Here is a 14929-nt window from a genome sequence, read left to right on the forward strand (position 1 = left end):
TTTTTATAAATAAAATGTTTTTTTGTCCTCCTTTACTTACCACCTCCCTGCCATCAGGTGATTAGCTGCTCTCCACCTGATGGAGAAGGACCTCTCTTTCTTTCCTTTCTACACATGGTTACATAAACATCACAGTGGAAACTAAGCATGTTGCCTGCAGCTCTATTAGATTCAACTATTCATGTTTACCATAACTTAGTGGAAATCAGCCCAGTCTTCATGTATATCACGGCTGTAAATAAATACTTCTATTCATTCACTTAAAAGCAAAAAAAAATTTAATTTTTTTTCTTCATGTTTTCATATTTTTTTAATCGGGCTTTGATTTAAATGCCATAAAAAGATTTGTCAAATAGCACTCAAATTCACTTTTTGTCATTCTCATCATTCATTAAAACAAAACAAAAAAATTTGTACACATTTCACATTTTACATTATCATGAAAAACAAAAACGCAATAATTTGTAATCACTATTTTTCATACAAATCGTACAATTTCCTCAAACCCCCACCCAAAACAAACAAACCAACCCCCCCCCACCAAACAGTTCCAGTTTCCAGAAAAGTGATCCAAAATATAAACATAAAATGAAAACAGAAATCTAATTTTCATGGGGTTGATTGCCAATCCTCTCCTGCCTTTCTATGCTTGCTCATTCTGTTCTATGTTCGCGACCAGCCCTTTGGTGTCCACCGCTGCTCGGTTTGGATTGTTGAAGTATAACTTGTTGTCAAAGGTGGATTCTCCCAGGGTGGGGGCAGGTATCCTAGGTATCCTTTTACGGAACAGGAGGAAGGCACCAAGTCCAACTATGGCAATTACAATTAATACTATAGCCACAGTGATGCCAGCGGACCCGTGTGTAGTTTCCTGGACGACGTGGGCTGAGGAGGCAAAAATGTAAAGTTGGAGCAATGAAATTACTCAGATTTGAAAAATTTAAAAATATATGTTAAATATTTTTAACAACTTACCAACAAATGGAGGCTTTTCTGTAGGTTTAATAACTAAAATGATAAATCAGTAAATAAATCAGTAAATACATACAAGGCTAAATTGAATATATATTTTTTTTAAAAAAGCGTGTAATTTAAGTTACCTTTTGGTGTTTTGCAGATGTAAGAAAATGACCTTCTGCACTCTGTCGTACTCCACAGACCAGTGTAAGAACTGATGTACACACACGACTCTGACTGTGGCATTCCTGATTTCCAGTTGGTATAGTCCAAAGGGCTGTTATCGATCCACATCCACTTGTCTGAAGCGGAGACACATGTTAATTTATCAACACATATCCAATGTGTCGGTGTGTATATACATGTATATATTATGCTGAATTTAACCTCACCTTCATGGGTTTTATACATTCCAATCCAAAAGGTTTTGGCACTGTCCTGGAGAATCTCCACATTCTCTTCTATGAATTTACTCTCAATAGGGTCCTGAATACTCACTAGAGAAGCACCTGATAAACATGGTACAACAGTTTAAAGCTAAAGGTCATAAACATGGACATAATTCTCTGTTTACGTTGAATTATTTGTTACTTACCCATTTTTATACATTCAATTGAGGCGTGCGCCCAGTCATTGGTCACTGAGCTGAAGAAGGAATAACAATGGCCTCTGAAAGGTATCCATGTTCTCCTGCTTGTTGATTGTGGACAGTCTCCAGGAAGCTGCAGGGGAGCAGTGGGAGCTACAACTGAAAAAGAAGGAGCAGTTTTGTTTGCCAGTCTTATGAGCTGCCTGCTAACTTTGCATAGTGAGTGTGTACAAAGTGTAAAAGACAGAATGTCTCACCTGGTGACCTTTTGCAAAGGGAATAATAGGTATTGGTACATGGTGCAGTCTTCCATGTTTTGTCCACATCTACATACACACAGGCGTAGTTATTTTTAGGTTCATTTTTGCCCCATTTGGTGTAAGACAGAGCCCAGTTATCCACCCACTTGAAGTGAAAACCAGTCTGTGAAAAAATAAAATCGTTGAAAACTGACACAGAGCTAGAAACAAGGTCAAAATCTCAACTTGAAATCCTGCTTGAACCAGCAATAAGCTGTAAGCGGTAGACCCCTACCACATTGCTGTTGAGGCCAATCCACAAAGGCTCGTTGAGCTTGAGAATCTGCAAGGTGGCGTATGCGTGTGCTACGGGGCTCAGGATGCTAGCCAGCTCTGCATCATCTGCTTGGCACTGCCTCCTGGCCTCATCCCAGCGCATTTTCTGGGTCACCACTTTGTAGGAGTCATTGCCGAGCTTGTAGAAGGTCTTTGGTGACACAGTTGTGGGTTCGACAGCAATTTGTGAATCTGAGTAAATGACACACATTAGCTGGTAATCACAGTCACAAGAAATGTCTACGTAAGGGCTCTGCAACTCAAGTTCGATTACACAAAACGTAACTATTTTCCACTTTACTTTTTCACCCCTCCTGTTTCTCTCATTGTTTTCACTTCTGTTTGATTACTTGCTCCTGTACTTTGACCTTCTTCCACCTGTTTTTCATCCTCAGCAGCCCCCTGTGTATACAGAGTCCTGTTTTGACCCCGTCTTTTTTTGTCAGATCACCTGTTTTGCTTCTGGTTGTGCTTCCTGTTTGGCTCCTAGCCATTCTCTGTGTGTTTTTCTTTTGTTTTTCAAGCCGCTGTACTGCTCTGCAGTGTAATGGACGCATTTCTGTTGTAATGCCTGTTTCAACATCATGATTCAGCGTCCTCTCAACTGCCATCATTCAACAACATAGGCAACATGACCATATTAGGGTTAGTCACTGACATCACACAGATCTAAGAGTTAAAAAAGTTGTCTGAAGCTTGATCTTGTGACTCATAGAGGTGAGTTGCATAATACATTTAAGGATAAGGATAATAGAGAGCGCCTCCAAATTTAACAGCATGCTTTACTGATAGTGTGGCCTCGTCAGTTTGTTACTCACCAATTTTTCTTTTACAGATGAAGCCATAATCTGACTGACAGTCATCCACCTTCCAGTATCCAGTTTTTCTGGCACTGGTGCCCATCATGATCACACAGTCATAGGACTGTCAAGCAGAAAAAAAAGGTTTGTTTCCATTGGTCGTATTATGATGACAGTATGCTGACATTTCTTTTTACACACCGTTTGAGTAAGTAAATGTTTGCCTTATTGTCTTACATAAATATTACCACTGGGGCATGCACACATAATCTGTGTAATCACTGTGTGATGGAGGTAGAATGGCTGGTGGAGTAAAAGAGTTTACAGATTTACTTATTTAACTAAAAGTAGATACAAGTGGTGCTGTGTCTGCCTGCATGCTCTGCAGGCAGGTTAGGTTAACTGATGACTCTAAATTGGCTGTGAGCACGGATGTCCATCTCTCTGTGTCTCTTCACCCAGCAAAGGCCACTGTGTGCCCCGCCTCTGCCCTGTGGCAGCTGGGAGAGGCTCCTGAACTCGATAAGTGGAAACATAGCTGCTGTTGTTTTTTTCTTTCTATATTACTGATTATGAAACAAAGATTTTAAATATTGTATATGTTCTTTAGACCAAACCTTGACTTGGAAGGATGGGATAACAAAGAAATACTACAATTTCAGTGATTAAAAGTGATCTTTTGAATATCATATTAGACTTCTTCCTAATCCTGTGCTAAGGTGACTGGGACCATCTGGGGCACATACATGTACCATACTGTTAAACTAAACTGTTTATTTAATATTAGCTGTCTGGATAGGCAGCACTCAGTCTAATTCAATGTCTTTTCTAAATTAAAGCGTGTGAGGGAGAGAAAAAATTCTCAGAAAAACCTCGTGAAAATATCTTCCTGGAGGTGCTGATGCTGGCTCCCCTAAGGCCCAGTTGGTTAAGGAAATACTTTTCCCATCTGTCCACACAAAGCGCATCTCCCAGTTGACATCATTCATACCAATCCAAAAATCTTCCTTGTAGTTCAGCATCTGTGTTGTTAGGAAAGCTAAAAAGGAATTATTGCAATGTAATTTAGTGACACATGAAAATCAGCCGATATGTTTAAACATGAACTGCACTTTGCAACACTCCTGTCACTCACCTTGCTCTTTCTCACTGGTTATAGAAAGCAGATTTCCTCCCTGGTTTATGCAGTGTGTCCTGGCATCATGCCAGTTTTTGTGATTCCCCACAACAAATTTGTAGCACTGTGTAAATAAAATGTAATCAGGGTGTTTATACTGAAATAACAAATGGGCAGAAATCAACTTGGCCAGGATATTTTTCCATACTTTTTATTTATTTGTTTGTTTAATTAAAGACATTTACCTGGAATAATCTGTGTAGTACATATGTATTTACCTTTCCTTGGAAAGCTAGCCACTCTGGAGCACATCCTCCTTTCGGAGCTGTGGTCGGGGCCATTGTTGTATTGATAAAACTGTTGCTTCTCTTACATATCGAAGGAAGCTCAATACCACAGTTAATATCATTCCAGTACCCTACATGTGAAGAATTTACAGAAAATTATGAATTGAATTCAATTTCAAATCATTTCAAGGGATTTAGGGATTATTTTTTTAGCTACCATTTACCATAAATTACAATATAGATTTTCTCTGTATTAGACTCACCCATGCTGTTGTACATAGTGACACAGTTTTCATCATTGTTGGCAAAGTTGGGCTCATTGTGTTCCCATGCGGTGTAAGTTACAGGGGTGCCATCAAGCCAGCTTAAAATGAAAAGAAGAGAATTAACAAGTTATCAAGAATCCTAAACATTTGATGAAGGTTGTTTGTAAACAGCTAGTGGTTTTTTTTTTTGTTGTAAATAATGCATTTTGATTTACCTAAATGATTTATCTAAATTCACTATCAGGCCGATGTAGTACTGTCCTTGTGTTCCTCTAGAAATCTGTTGAAACATAAAATGCGACTTTATATTAGGAGGAAAAGGAAGAAGAGACTCTGTGGATTTTAGAATTTAAAGAAAATGCACAAAGGTCCTGATTTGATTTATCAGGTTTAAAAATAAATTCTATATTTCTTGCCTGTTTCCAAAGGAACTTTCTCTCGCTCTCTCCTGTGATGACTACAAGTTCACCAAAGTTTTTTTTGCAATAGGCTCTGGCTGCTTCCATACTCTGTTTGTTCATGTTCAGGTAATACTGGCTGTCATTGTATAGAAGCCATCCATCGTCTGTGGTGTTGTATTCTGCAAAGAGAACAAAAACAGTCATTAGAAGTTCAGTCATGCAGGCAGCTTTGTAAATCTTTAAGTTGACTTATGAAAAGAAAAAAGCCAGAGATGTTGGAGAATCCTTAGGGTTTAGCCTCAAAGAACCATAAATGAATTAATGAGGTATACATTTACATTTCAGACCAATCAATGAAATAGCAGAGGGCATCGTTGAATCTAAACAGAAATAGTGAATCAACTGACCTACACTGTATTTCTCAGTGGAAAAAAAAGATCTGTTGAATCAACTAGACTTTTCTCTGAACAATAATTAAACTTACCTTGTACAGATATCACAGGCTCGGGGTTGGGAGTCACACCTGACAATAAATAAACGAGACCCACAAATATTACCAAGCTTTAATTTAACACCAAATGTTTGGAAATATGGCTCTGTGTGAGCTGAAATTCCAAGATAAGATCCGCCTGTCTCACCTTTGCGTAACTGGCAAATCCAGCTATTGTAGGCATCACAGTGTCGATCATTCCACTTCATTCTTAAGTTAGAGTCCATCTCTGTACAGTGCTCGTTGTCATTGTGGTTATTTGGTTCTCCATAGCCCCAGTTCTCAAAGTCAAACTAGGTCAAAGTTTTTAGAAAGATACATAATTAGGCAGGAAATGAGAGCAGTAATAATTAAAGCTTTTCCTGATTGTTCTGAATTGCTATGTACCGGTGATCCATCACTCCAGACAAAACCTCCATTGGTTCCCTGTAAGCTGAGGCCTATCCAATATTTTTCACTGTAGTAGACACTGTATGAAAGTAAAAAACACAAGCACTGATTATCTGACTTGTTGATTTACCCAGTATGAATTCTGAGATATGCAAGCTGTTAGCTAGTGCAAGTAAATATACTTGAGCTCTCTCCATTCCTGATGACTGTGTAAGCTTATGAGGTCCCCGCCAATGGCCCTGCAGAAGTCCCGTGCTTCAGACCAAGTCTTCTTTTCCTCTTGACGTTTCTTGTACGCCTTTATTAAGGAGTGAAAAAGGGGGGGGGAAGCCAGTGTTTTACTACTGAAACGGCGCAAATTTGTTATTGTTCTTAAGTTTGTGCTCCTACTTTGAAACATTTGTTCCCTTTGCCGAGCGGGGTCCACTCAGAAGCACAGGCCGCGGCCAGAGTGGTGGGTGGAGCTGTTGTTGTCTGCACACCCTCAGCACGTTTCTTGCAAATATACTTCTCCTTGTTACTGCAGCTGACAACATCCCATAGTCCAGCAAAAACTCCAGTTGTCATGGCAACACATCCTTGTTTTCTGTCTTTTATTAGAGTAAGATAAAAGCATACGGATTAGATTCAATCAAATACAGAAAAGAAACTATGTTGAGCATAACTTCTCATTAGTGATCATGAATTACATGACAATGATTATCATGACAGCATACTCAGAACAATGGCAAAGACCAAGTGAAGTGAAGAAGGACAACTGTAGATTGGGAAGGTCTGTCTCTAAACAACTTCAGATTCCGAGATTATCAGTTTAAATGATTTAGCTTAAGTACAAGTTATTCAGCTGTGTCACCACATTGCCAAAATCTGGAAGAAGACCCTAACTTTCTCCCTCAATTGAGAGGAAATTTAGTTAGTTCAGGAACAAGCTAGGAACAACCAAGACTGAATATTGACATGAACTGGAAACTGCTGTAATCCCAGCTTCACTGTCAATAGTGAAACCAGTTTCAAAAATCAGCACCTTCAAGCTCGACTGAAATTTGAAGCTGTCCACTATTCAGCCAAAATAATAGGAGTAAAGGGGAGGAGTAAATTAAGAACACTGTATCAACTGCCAAGCATGGTGGTGGTAGCAATATGCTCTTGGACTGTTTTGCTGACAATGGTTCTGCTACATTACACAAAGGGTGAATTCTGCCAAATTCTACAACTTCTCCTCAAATCATTGGCTAGATGGACACAAACTTGGACACAAATGGGTATTTCAACAGGACAGTGATGCCAAACACACATCAAAAGTGACTCTGGATTGTGATAAGTTAAAGAGTGTATAAGGTTAAAGAGCGTACCTGGCATTCCCACATTGAAATTAGTGAACGTGACTGCTCTTTCAGTCGTCCATTTGAACATGTTTCTGTCTTCTGTGTTGGATAAGCCTGTCCAGAAGTACTTCTCTGGTCTCAAGCCCACCAAACTGACCAGAAAAGCATTCTCATATCTGCATGAAAACATACACAAAGTTTGGCATATGTGTGACATTTCTGCATTAGAATTAAGTGTGGAATAGTTGTAAAGTCCAAAACAGACATACAAATTTTCATGTCATGGTTTAGTACTGTCCATACTAGTCTGATGAAGGCTCTAATATTAAAGGATTTTTATGTAAAAGTAGGCAATCACGATCAAGTGATCAGAGCTCTAGTAAAGCTACCCTTGTCCAGTGATTTCTTTTGCATCCCCTATAAAAAAACAAAAACAAAAAAAAACTGAAGAAAGAACTGAAACCATGTTCCTCAAGAATTGAGTAATGATATGAGCAAGGACTGTGCAATCCAATTTTAATCTAGTTTCAACTTCTAATGATTACGTAAATGAAAATTATTGCACAATATTGAAAATGTATGGTCTACCAATAGAACAAAAAGCAAAGGTGGTGCAGGCCCACCACCCGCAGGAGGCACCGTGGGGGCCGGGTGCATTGTGAGCCGGGCGGCGGCCAGGAGTGGAGGACCGATCCCCGGCTACCAAGACTGGCAATTGGTACACGGAATTTCACCCCTCTGGTGGGGAAGGAGGCTGAGTTAGTGCGTGAGGTTGAGAGGTACCGGTTAGATATAGTCAGGCTCACATCAACGCACACCTTGGGCTCTGGAACTAGCCTCCTGGAGAGGGGCTGGACTCTGTCTCAGTCTGGAGTTACCCCTGGTGAGAGGTGGCGGGCCAGGGTGGGTATCTTGGTATCCCCTTGGCTTGCTGCCGGTATGTTGGGGTTTCTCCCAGTGGACGAGAGGGTTTTTTCCCTTCGCCTCCAGGTCGGGGAACGAGTCCTGACCGTCGTCTGCGCTTATGCGCCGATTGGCGGTTCAGAGTACCCAGCCTTCTTGGAGTCCCTGGGTGGGGTACTGGAGGGTGGTCCTCCTGGAGAGTCTGTTGTCCTACTGGGAGACTTCAATGCTCACGTCACTTGTTTTGTTATTGGACTTCAGCGGGTGGTGGCTGAAGCAAAAACTCGGGTGTGGGAGGAGTTCGGAGAGGCCATGGAAAAAGACTTTTGGACTGCCTCGAAGAGATTCTGGCAAACCGTCAGGCGACTCAGGAGGAGAAAGCGGTGTTCTACCTGCACTGTGTATAGTGCGGGTGGAGTGCTGCTGACTTCGACTGAGAAAATTGTCGGGTGGTGGAAGCAATACTTTGAGGACCTCCTTAATCCCACTGGCACGTCTTCCGTGGAGAAAGCAGAATCTGGGGATGAAGGGGATGACCAGCCAATCTCTGGGGGTGAGGTCACTGAGGCAGTTAAACAACTCCTTGGTGGCAGAGCCCCTGGGGTGGATGAGGTCCACCCCGAGTTTTTGAAGGCTCTGGATGTTGTAGGGCTGTCTTGGTTGACATGCCTCTACAATGTTGCGTGGAGATCAGGGGCAGTACCCCTGGACTGGCAGACCGGGGTGGTGCTTCCCATCTTTAAGAAAGGGGACCGGAGGGTGTGTTCCAACTACAGGGGAATCACACTCCTCAGCCTCCCTGGGAAAGGCATTTGACCGTGTTCCTCGGGGGGTCCTGTGGGTGGTGGTCCGGGAGTATGGGGTGTCTGGGCCATTGCTACGGGCCATTCAGTCCTTATACAACCGTTGCAAGAACTTGGTCCACATAGCCGGCAATAAATCTGACTCGTTCCTGGTGGGTGATGTGCTCAGCCAGGGCTGCCCTTTGTCACCAATTCTGTCCATTATTTTTATGGACAGAATTTCTAGGCGTAGCCAAGTGGTGGAAGGCTTTCACTTGGGTGGTCTCAGGATCTCATCTCTGCTTTTTGCAGATGATGTGATTCTGTTGGCTTCATCTGGTGATGGGGTTCCAGCTCACCTTGGAACGATTCGCAGCCGAGTGTGAAGCGGTGGGAATGAGAATCAGCACCTCCCAATCTGAGGCCATGGTCCTCAGCCGGAAAAGGGTGGAGTGCCCACTCCGGGTTAGGGACGAGTTCCTGCCCCAAGTGGAGGAGTTTAAGTATCTCAGGGTGTTGTTCACAAGTGACGGGAGAAGGGAGCGGGAGATCAACAGACGGATTGGTGCAGCGGCCAGAGTGATGCAGACACTGTACCGGTCTGTTATGGTTAAGAGAGAGATGAGTGTAAAAGCAAAGCTCTCAATTTACCGGTTGATTTACGTCCCTACCCACACCTATGGTCACGAGCTGTGGGTAATGACCGAAAGAATGAGATCTCGGATACAAGCGGCAGAAATGGGCTTCTTCCAAAGGGTGGCTGGCCTCTCCCTTAGAGATAGGGTGAGAAATTCAGCCATTTGGGAGGGGCTCAGAGTAGAGCCGCTTCTCCTCGAGATCGAAAGAAGCCAGCTGAGGTGAGTCGGGCACCTGACAAAGATGCCTCCTAGGCGCCTCCTGGGTGAGGTTTTATGGGCATGTCCCACCAGGAAGAAGCCCCGGGGCAGACCCAGGACACGCTGGAGAGATTATATCTCTCGGCTCCCCTGGGAATGCCTTGTTGTTCCCCCAGACAAGCTGGAGGAGGGAGGTCTGGGCTTCTCTGCTTGGGCTTCTGCCCCAGATAAGCTGAACAAAATGGATGGAGAGATGGATGGACATTTGGTATTTGAACTATTACAAAACATCTAAACATGAAATATACCTATCAGTCACATCCACCAGGTTCGCACCAGCTCCTGAGCATGCCTGCTTTGCCTCTTCAAAGGTTTTTTTCTCAGCTCCGATGTTATAACAGTATGAACCAAACCTGATTGATCCCTAAAAAAAGGAGAAAAAATGATGAATAAAGGCTTTTCTGTTAAATTGCACCTGTATTTAAAGGAGAGGACATAACTCACAAGCGTGCACCCTTTGTTGACTTCTGCTAGACTGCCTCCAATTGGTTTAGCCGAGGCCTTCTTCTTGCACATATATCCATGCAACTTCTCACAAGTGTGATCTGCCCACTTACCATCCTGTATAAGAAATACAGAGGGGTCTTAGAGTAGTAACTTTATAACAAAATTGATTGTCGTTTTGCAAGAATTTGTGCTACCTTTCCTTGAATCAGGACACAGTCCTCTTGGAAGCTGGTGAGATGAGAGGGCTCATCACTCTGCCACTGGGTAAAGGTGACATGTGAGTGATCGGACCATTCAAAGAGCATCTGGTTCTTTTGGTCATTCATGCCAATCCAGAGCACATCTGTCAGCACTGAGGTTTGAAGTACAGAGAGACGGAAAGTGGTCATATATGTCTCCTTACTCTTTCAGGCTGTTTTTATAATAGAATTGTTTAATGAACATCACAAATTTATTTATTTAGTCTGGTTTGGAGGTGCTGCCAGGTATAGTTTGTTACAAAGCTCATACTGTACAACCTAGCTAATGCTATGCTAAGCTAATTGGCTCAAGGCTAGTTTCATATTTTCTCAAAATGTAAAATTATTTCTTTTCATTTATAGGTAGGTAGGTAATAGGTAGGCCTATTCCACGTCACGACAGAGTACTTACTTTCTGATATTTCAGTACTTTAGCAGGATATTGTTATTTGTTGTTATCTTCTTGCACACTTACTGTATCCAGATTGAGAAATAATGAAGCTCTGCTCCTCTATGTTATGTATGCTGGCAAGATCTCCTCCTTCTTTGCGGCATGCAGCTAAAGCATTACTCCACATCTCTGCAGTCCTCACCAGATAGTAGCAGTTTCCTGCATAGTGAACCCAGTGATTGGGGCAAAAGCCAGGCTGTTTGGCTGTGGACAGAGACCAGAAGGGCTAAGGACATACTCTTTGTAGGTTTGTATTGTAAGGATTTGGACTCATAATAAATGGAAATTTACTCGATGGTGGGGGCAGACTGGTAGCGTTTCCTTTACGACAAATGTAACCAAGTTTCTTGCTGCACACGCTGCTCTCCCACTTTGAGGCCTTTGCAGCATTTAGGGTTGCACAGTTTAACCCAGGGTTTGATGATGGATGACCTGTGGGAAGCACAGGTTAGTTAATGCTAAATATAAAAGGGTGTACTTTTGAAGTACACCAGGTATTTAAAAAACTCACACAATTCCATGACATATACCAAGACATACTAACCTGGGGCCCAGTTTAAATATCTGAAAGGGTTTCCGTTGCTCCACTGCCATCCACTGTCAAAATCCAAGCTGTTCAGCCCAATCCACAGAGATGAGCCCAAATGATTTGCTAACCCTGTGTGTAAAAAATGCATTTGAAATTAATGTATGATCAGCAATGAAACACAGATGATACAAGGCTTATTATGTACCTGAAATGTATGACTGCTCATGCAACTCTACGATGCTGAGGAGGTCGGCTCCCTGCTGCTGGCAGCTCTTCCTGGCCTGATACCAAGTCAACACTGACTGTGCGTTTAACTGATACTGAACCCCTGTGACTGGGTCAGTGACCCAGTTGGAGGATGCTAGATTATGGTAAAGACACAAAGCGCTATAAATTATTACACAGCTGGAAATTACTTGCATCAGGAAGTTAAATTCATTGAACGCTCCCTGACTTCAGTACACAGTGAGGGATTCAGCTTCTTTTATTACCCTGAATGGTTTGAATATGGACTGAAGATTGGGTGCTATCACAATTTAAAACATGTCTGTTTTGATGACATGTTGATATATAACAGTGATTCCCGAAGTGTGAGCTGGAGGGCCCCTGGTGGGCGGTGAAGATACTGCAGGTGGTGCTGCAGTAATAAGAGAAATTCAGTTTGAAATTACAAGTATATGCAATTACATATGTATATAAATGTATTTATTTATATTAAAGGTTAATTAAAACTACTAATAAGAGGTGGTTAGTTTGTGATATTATAGTACTGAGGTTTGTGTGGCAGGTGGGCCTTAACACTGACTGGGCAACACAGCCTGTGTTGTTTATGCTTTTTGAATAACATTTTCAAAGAAATACACTGACTTTTCTTGTATTTTGATTAGAAGAAAGATTAAGGTGGGCCCCATGGGAGTCTGTGGTTTTTAAGTGGGCCACAGCAGTCTTGACTTTGGGAATAGCTGATGTACAGGAATAGAAAGTATCAATAAGAATTTAAAAACTTAAAGAAAGAAAGTATATAAAGTAAGTAATTTAAGAAACATCTTCTACAGCCTCAGATGGGACGGAACTCTGACTTTATAAAGCTGTCTGGTAAAGGGAGATCCCTTTATTTTGCTGTTGCTTTCCTGCCTCAGTTTAAGAGCAGTGCCAGGGGAAACTTAAGCCTGTGAAAAGAGGAAACAGAGGACAGTGCTGTGTTGACAGTCCATGAGAGGAAAAGGTGAGAGAGGGTCAGAAAACGGGCCTGCAGCACTTAATTCTTCATAAAAAACAAAGTTTTTGTGCATGATTTAATAAAAGTAACCATGGAGGGCTTCCTGTCTTCATATTATTGATGTAAAGTGGACTGGATCAGACCATCTTTCAGGTTAAAGAGAGATTTTTCATTCCTTACCTCTGGTTGGACAAAGTCCCCATTTTCCCACTTTATCATAATCTCTCTCTGTGGCACACCACAGCTGTCCATCCGTACGACCGTCTTTAGTGCATTCGGCGTACCACTTCTCGTGGAACTTAAAAGGGAACTGACAAGCAGTTCCAAAAGCATTTCCTCCCAGTGTGAATATCTCTGCGGAGACACAAATAATGGAGATGTGCAGTCATTTCACCAGCATGTGATTGATAATTATGAGAGTTTGCCTCCCAACTTCTTAGGGTTCTTTTCTTAAGCTTTTAGAACTTCATTCAATTGATTTCAGCCAATTTACCCTCAAGTTTGTTTACTGATGCTGGGTGAGAAGGAGTAGTGTTCGGTTTCTTGCCCTGGTTAAAGTCAGTCATTTAAATTTAGAAAATGAACTTGTGCTTGTAATGGACATGTGCCCATGATGAAAAGGGGTTTTTCCCAAAATGCTCCAGAATGTTGGGAAGTGCTGCAAACGTTGCAAATGGTAAGTACGAATCACTGCAAATCACTCCAAACCAAAAGTACATTAAAGTACACAAACTCATACTTGTACTTTGCAAATAGGTTATCAGATGTGATAAATGAGTCTAAAGTTTTAGCTTGACCTGAAAGTGATGGTGGATGTTAAAACTTAATACAGCTTTTGGTTGTTTGAGTTACCAAGCTTTAAAAAGTGTGGGTTTTTCACCTATCCACCATGGATTCCAGTTATACAGTTGAGACTTGCTGCCTATGCTGTGCACAGAGAGTGCCTTCATAAGGACTGCTTATTATCTGTGCTGCACTGACAATTATGCTGTCTCACCAGCGATCCCTGACTGTGCTCACTTTTAGTAAGAACAGCAAGTTTCTCAACAGCTATGCTGTAACCAGCTCCCTTCTAGTCCAAGAAAATCTTTCTGAAAATTATACCTGCAGTTGAAAACATAATTTCGTAATGCTTAAATCCTCAAATGCTACACTCCAAACAACTCCAAATTCTAACATGTGCTAAAACATTCATACTCTGTCCAAATATTCAAAAAGAAGGGGGAAAGAATAAGAACTATGTTACTTTCCCTAGACAACTACAAAATCCCCAATAAATATTATTATAGCCAAGCCAAGTTTCGTACTCAGATCAGATAAAAAAAAAAACCTTCCACATACTTTAAGATATTTAGATGGTAAATGTAATTTCATCAGTAGCCATAGCACTTTTATAACCCAGTTTACTTTGTACAGATTATATTTTGCATTTATAATTTTAATGGAAGTAAGAACAATTTTATTGCTCTTTACAAATTCCTAAAAACAACAACTTTAAAGCATGCACTAAAACACATTTCTAAACTTTCTACAAAGCTTAAGCACACTCAAGTTTAGCTATCTTTGTAGGCTCTTGTACCCATTATTCCTACCTTGATATCCCTTTGAACAGAGGTCCCCCTGAGTGCCATATATCCTCCAGCGACTCCAGATCCCAGAACCTTTGTAGATCATGACGCTTTTCTCATTGCGGTTGCCCCAGTTTAAGTGCAGGTCCTGGTCTTTTAGGCCAAAGAGGGTATCGTTCTTACACTGCCAATGCTGGAGGTCATTGCTCTCATCACATTCCATGAGCTGCACCTTCACCCAGTCTTTTATTGCTGTAGTACCCAAACACAGCTTAAGGGACAAACTGAGGAGACGAGACTCAGAGACCCATCTGAACTGTTGATCTTTGGCATGAGGATTACAAGCATCCACTGTTATAAAGGCGGCACTCTCCACCTTTACGCACTTGTTGTGATCTTCATTGAAAATCAGGAAGCTACTCGTGTCTGGAGCAGAGCAAAAAGAAAATTCAGCAACACATTCCCATGGGATATATTTTTCAAATGAAGCCACAAGTGTATTAACCAACAAAAATGTTTCTGTGTTACATACCTATATCAGCGGTGATGCAGAAGACTTGAAGGACACAGAGGACCACAGCAAAATTTAAACAGGGCAACATCATCCTTGTGTAGTTTGCAGTTACTGTTGGACGAGGCTGTAGCAGAGATTTCCCGTCATGAGCAAAGGGGTCTGGTGTATGCAAAGGTGTGTGACA

At 41.7% G+C, this 14929-nt stretch overlaps 1 protein-coding gene across 1 annotated transcript; it reads right to left on the reverse strand.

Moving 5' to 3' along the window:
- Positions 1-295: 295 nt before the first annotated feature.
- Positions 296-14929, reverse strand: mrc1a (mannose receptor, C type 1a). Its single transcript, XM_084939513.1, has 30 exons — positions 14764-14929; positions 14256-14657; positions 12844-13017; positions 11650-11805; positions 11460-11573; positions 11207-11347; positions 10940-11119; positions 10420-10577; positions 10223-10339; positions 10027-10142; positions 7225-7373; positions 6263-6462; positions 6055-6170; positions 5870-5951; positions 5631-5775; positions 5477-5515; positions 5008-5171; positions 4807-4871; positions 4589-4689; positions 4317-4456; positions 4057-4162; positions 3794-3960; positions 2940-3045; positions 2081-2313; positions 1804-1969; positions 1553-1705; positions 1350-1466; positions 1101-1259; positions 976-1008; positions 296-885 (listed from the first exon to the last, which is right to left on the reverse strand). Exons 1-30 carry the CDS (start codon positions 14834-14836, stop codon positions 644-646), a joined length of 4314 nt encoding a protein of 1437 aa, XP_084795639.1. The 5' UTR covers positions 14837-14929; the 3' UTR covers positions 296-643.

This window comes from Perissodus microlepis, chromosome 9, assembly GCF_051167445.1.
Source record: "Perissodus microlepis isolate ML-2025 ecotype Zambia chromosome 9, ASM5116744v1, whole genome shotgun sequence".
Taxonomy (NCBI): Eukaryota; Metazoa; Chordata; class Actinopteri; order Cichliformes; family Cichlidae; genus Perissodus; species Perissodus microlepis.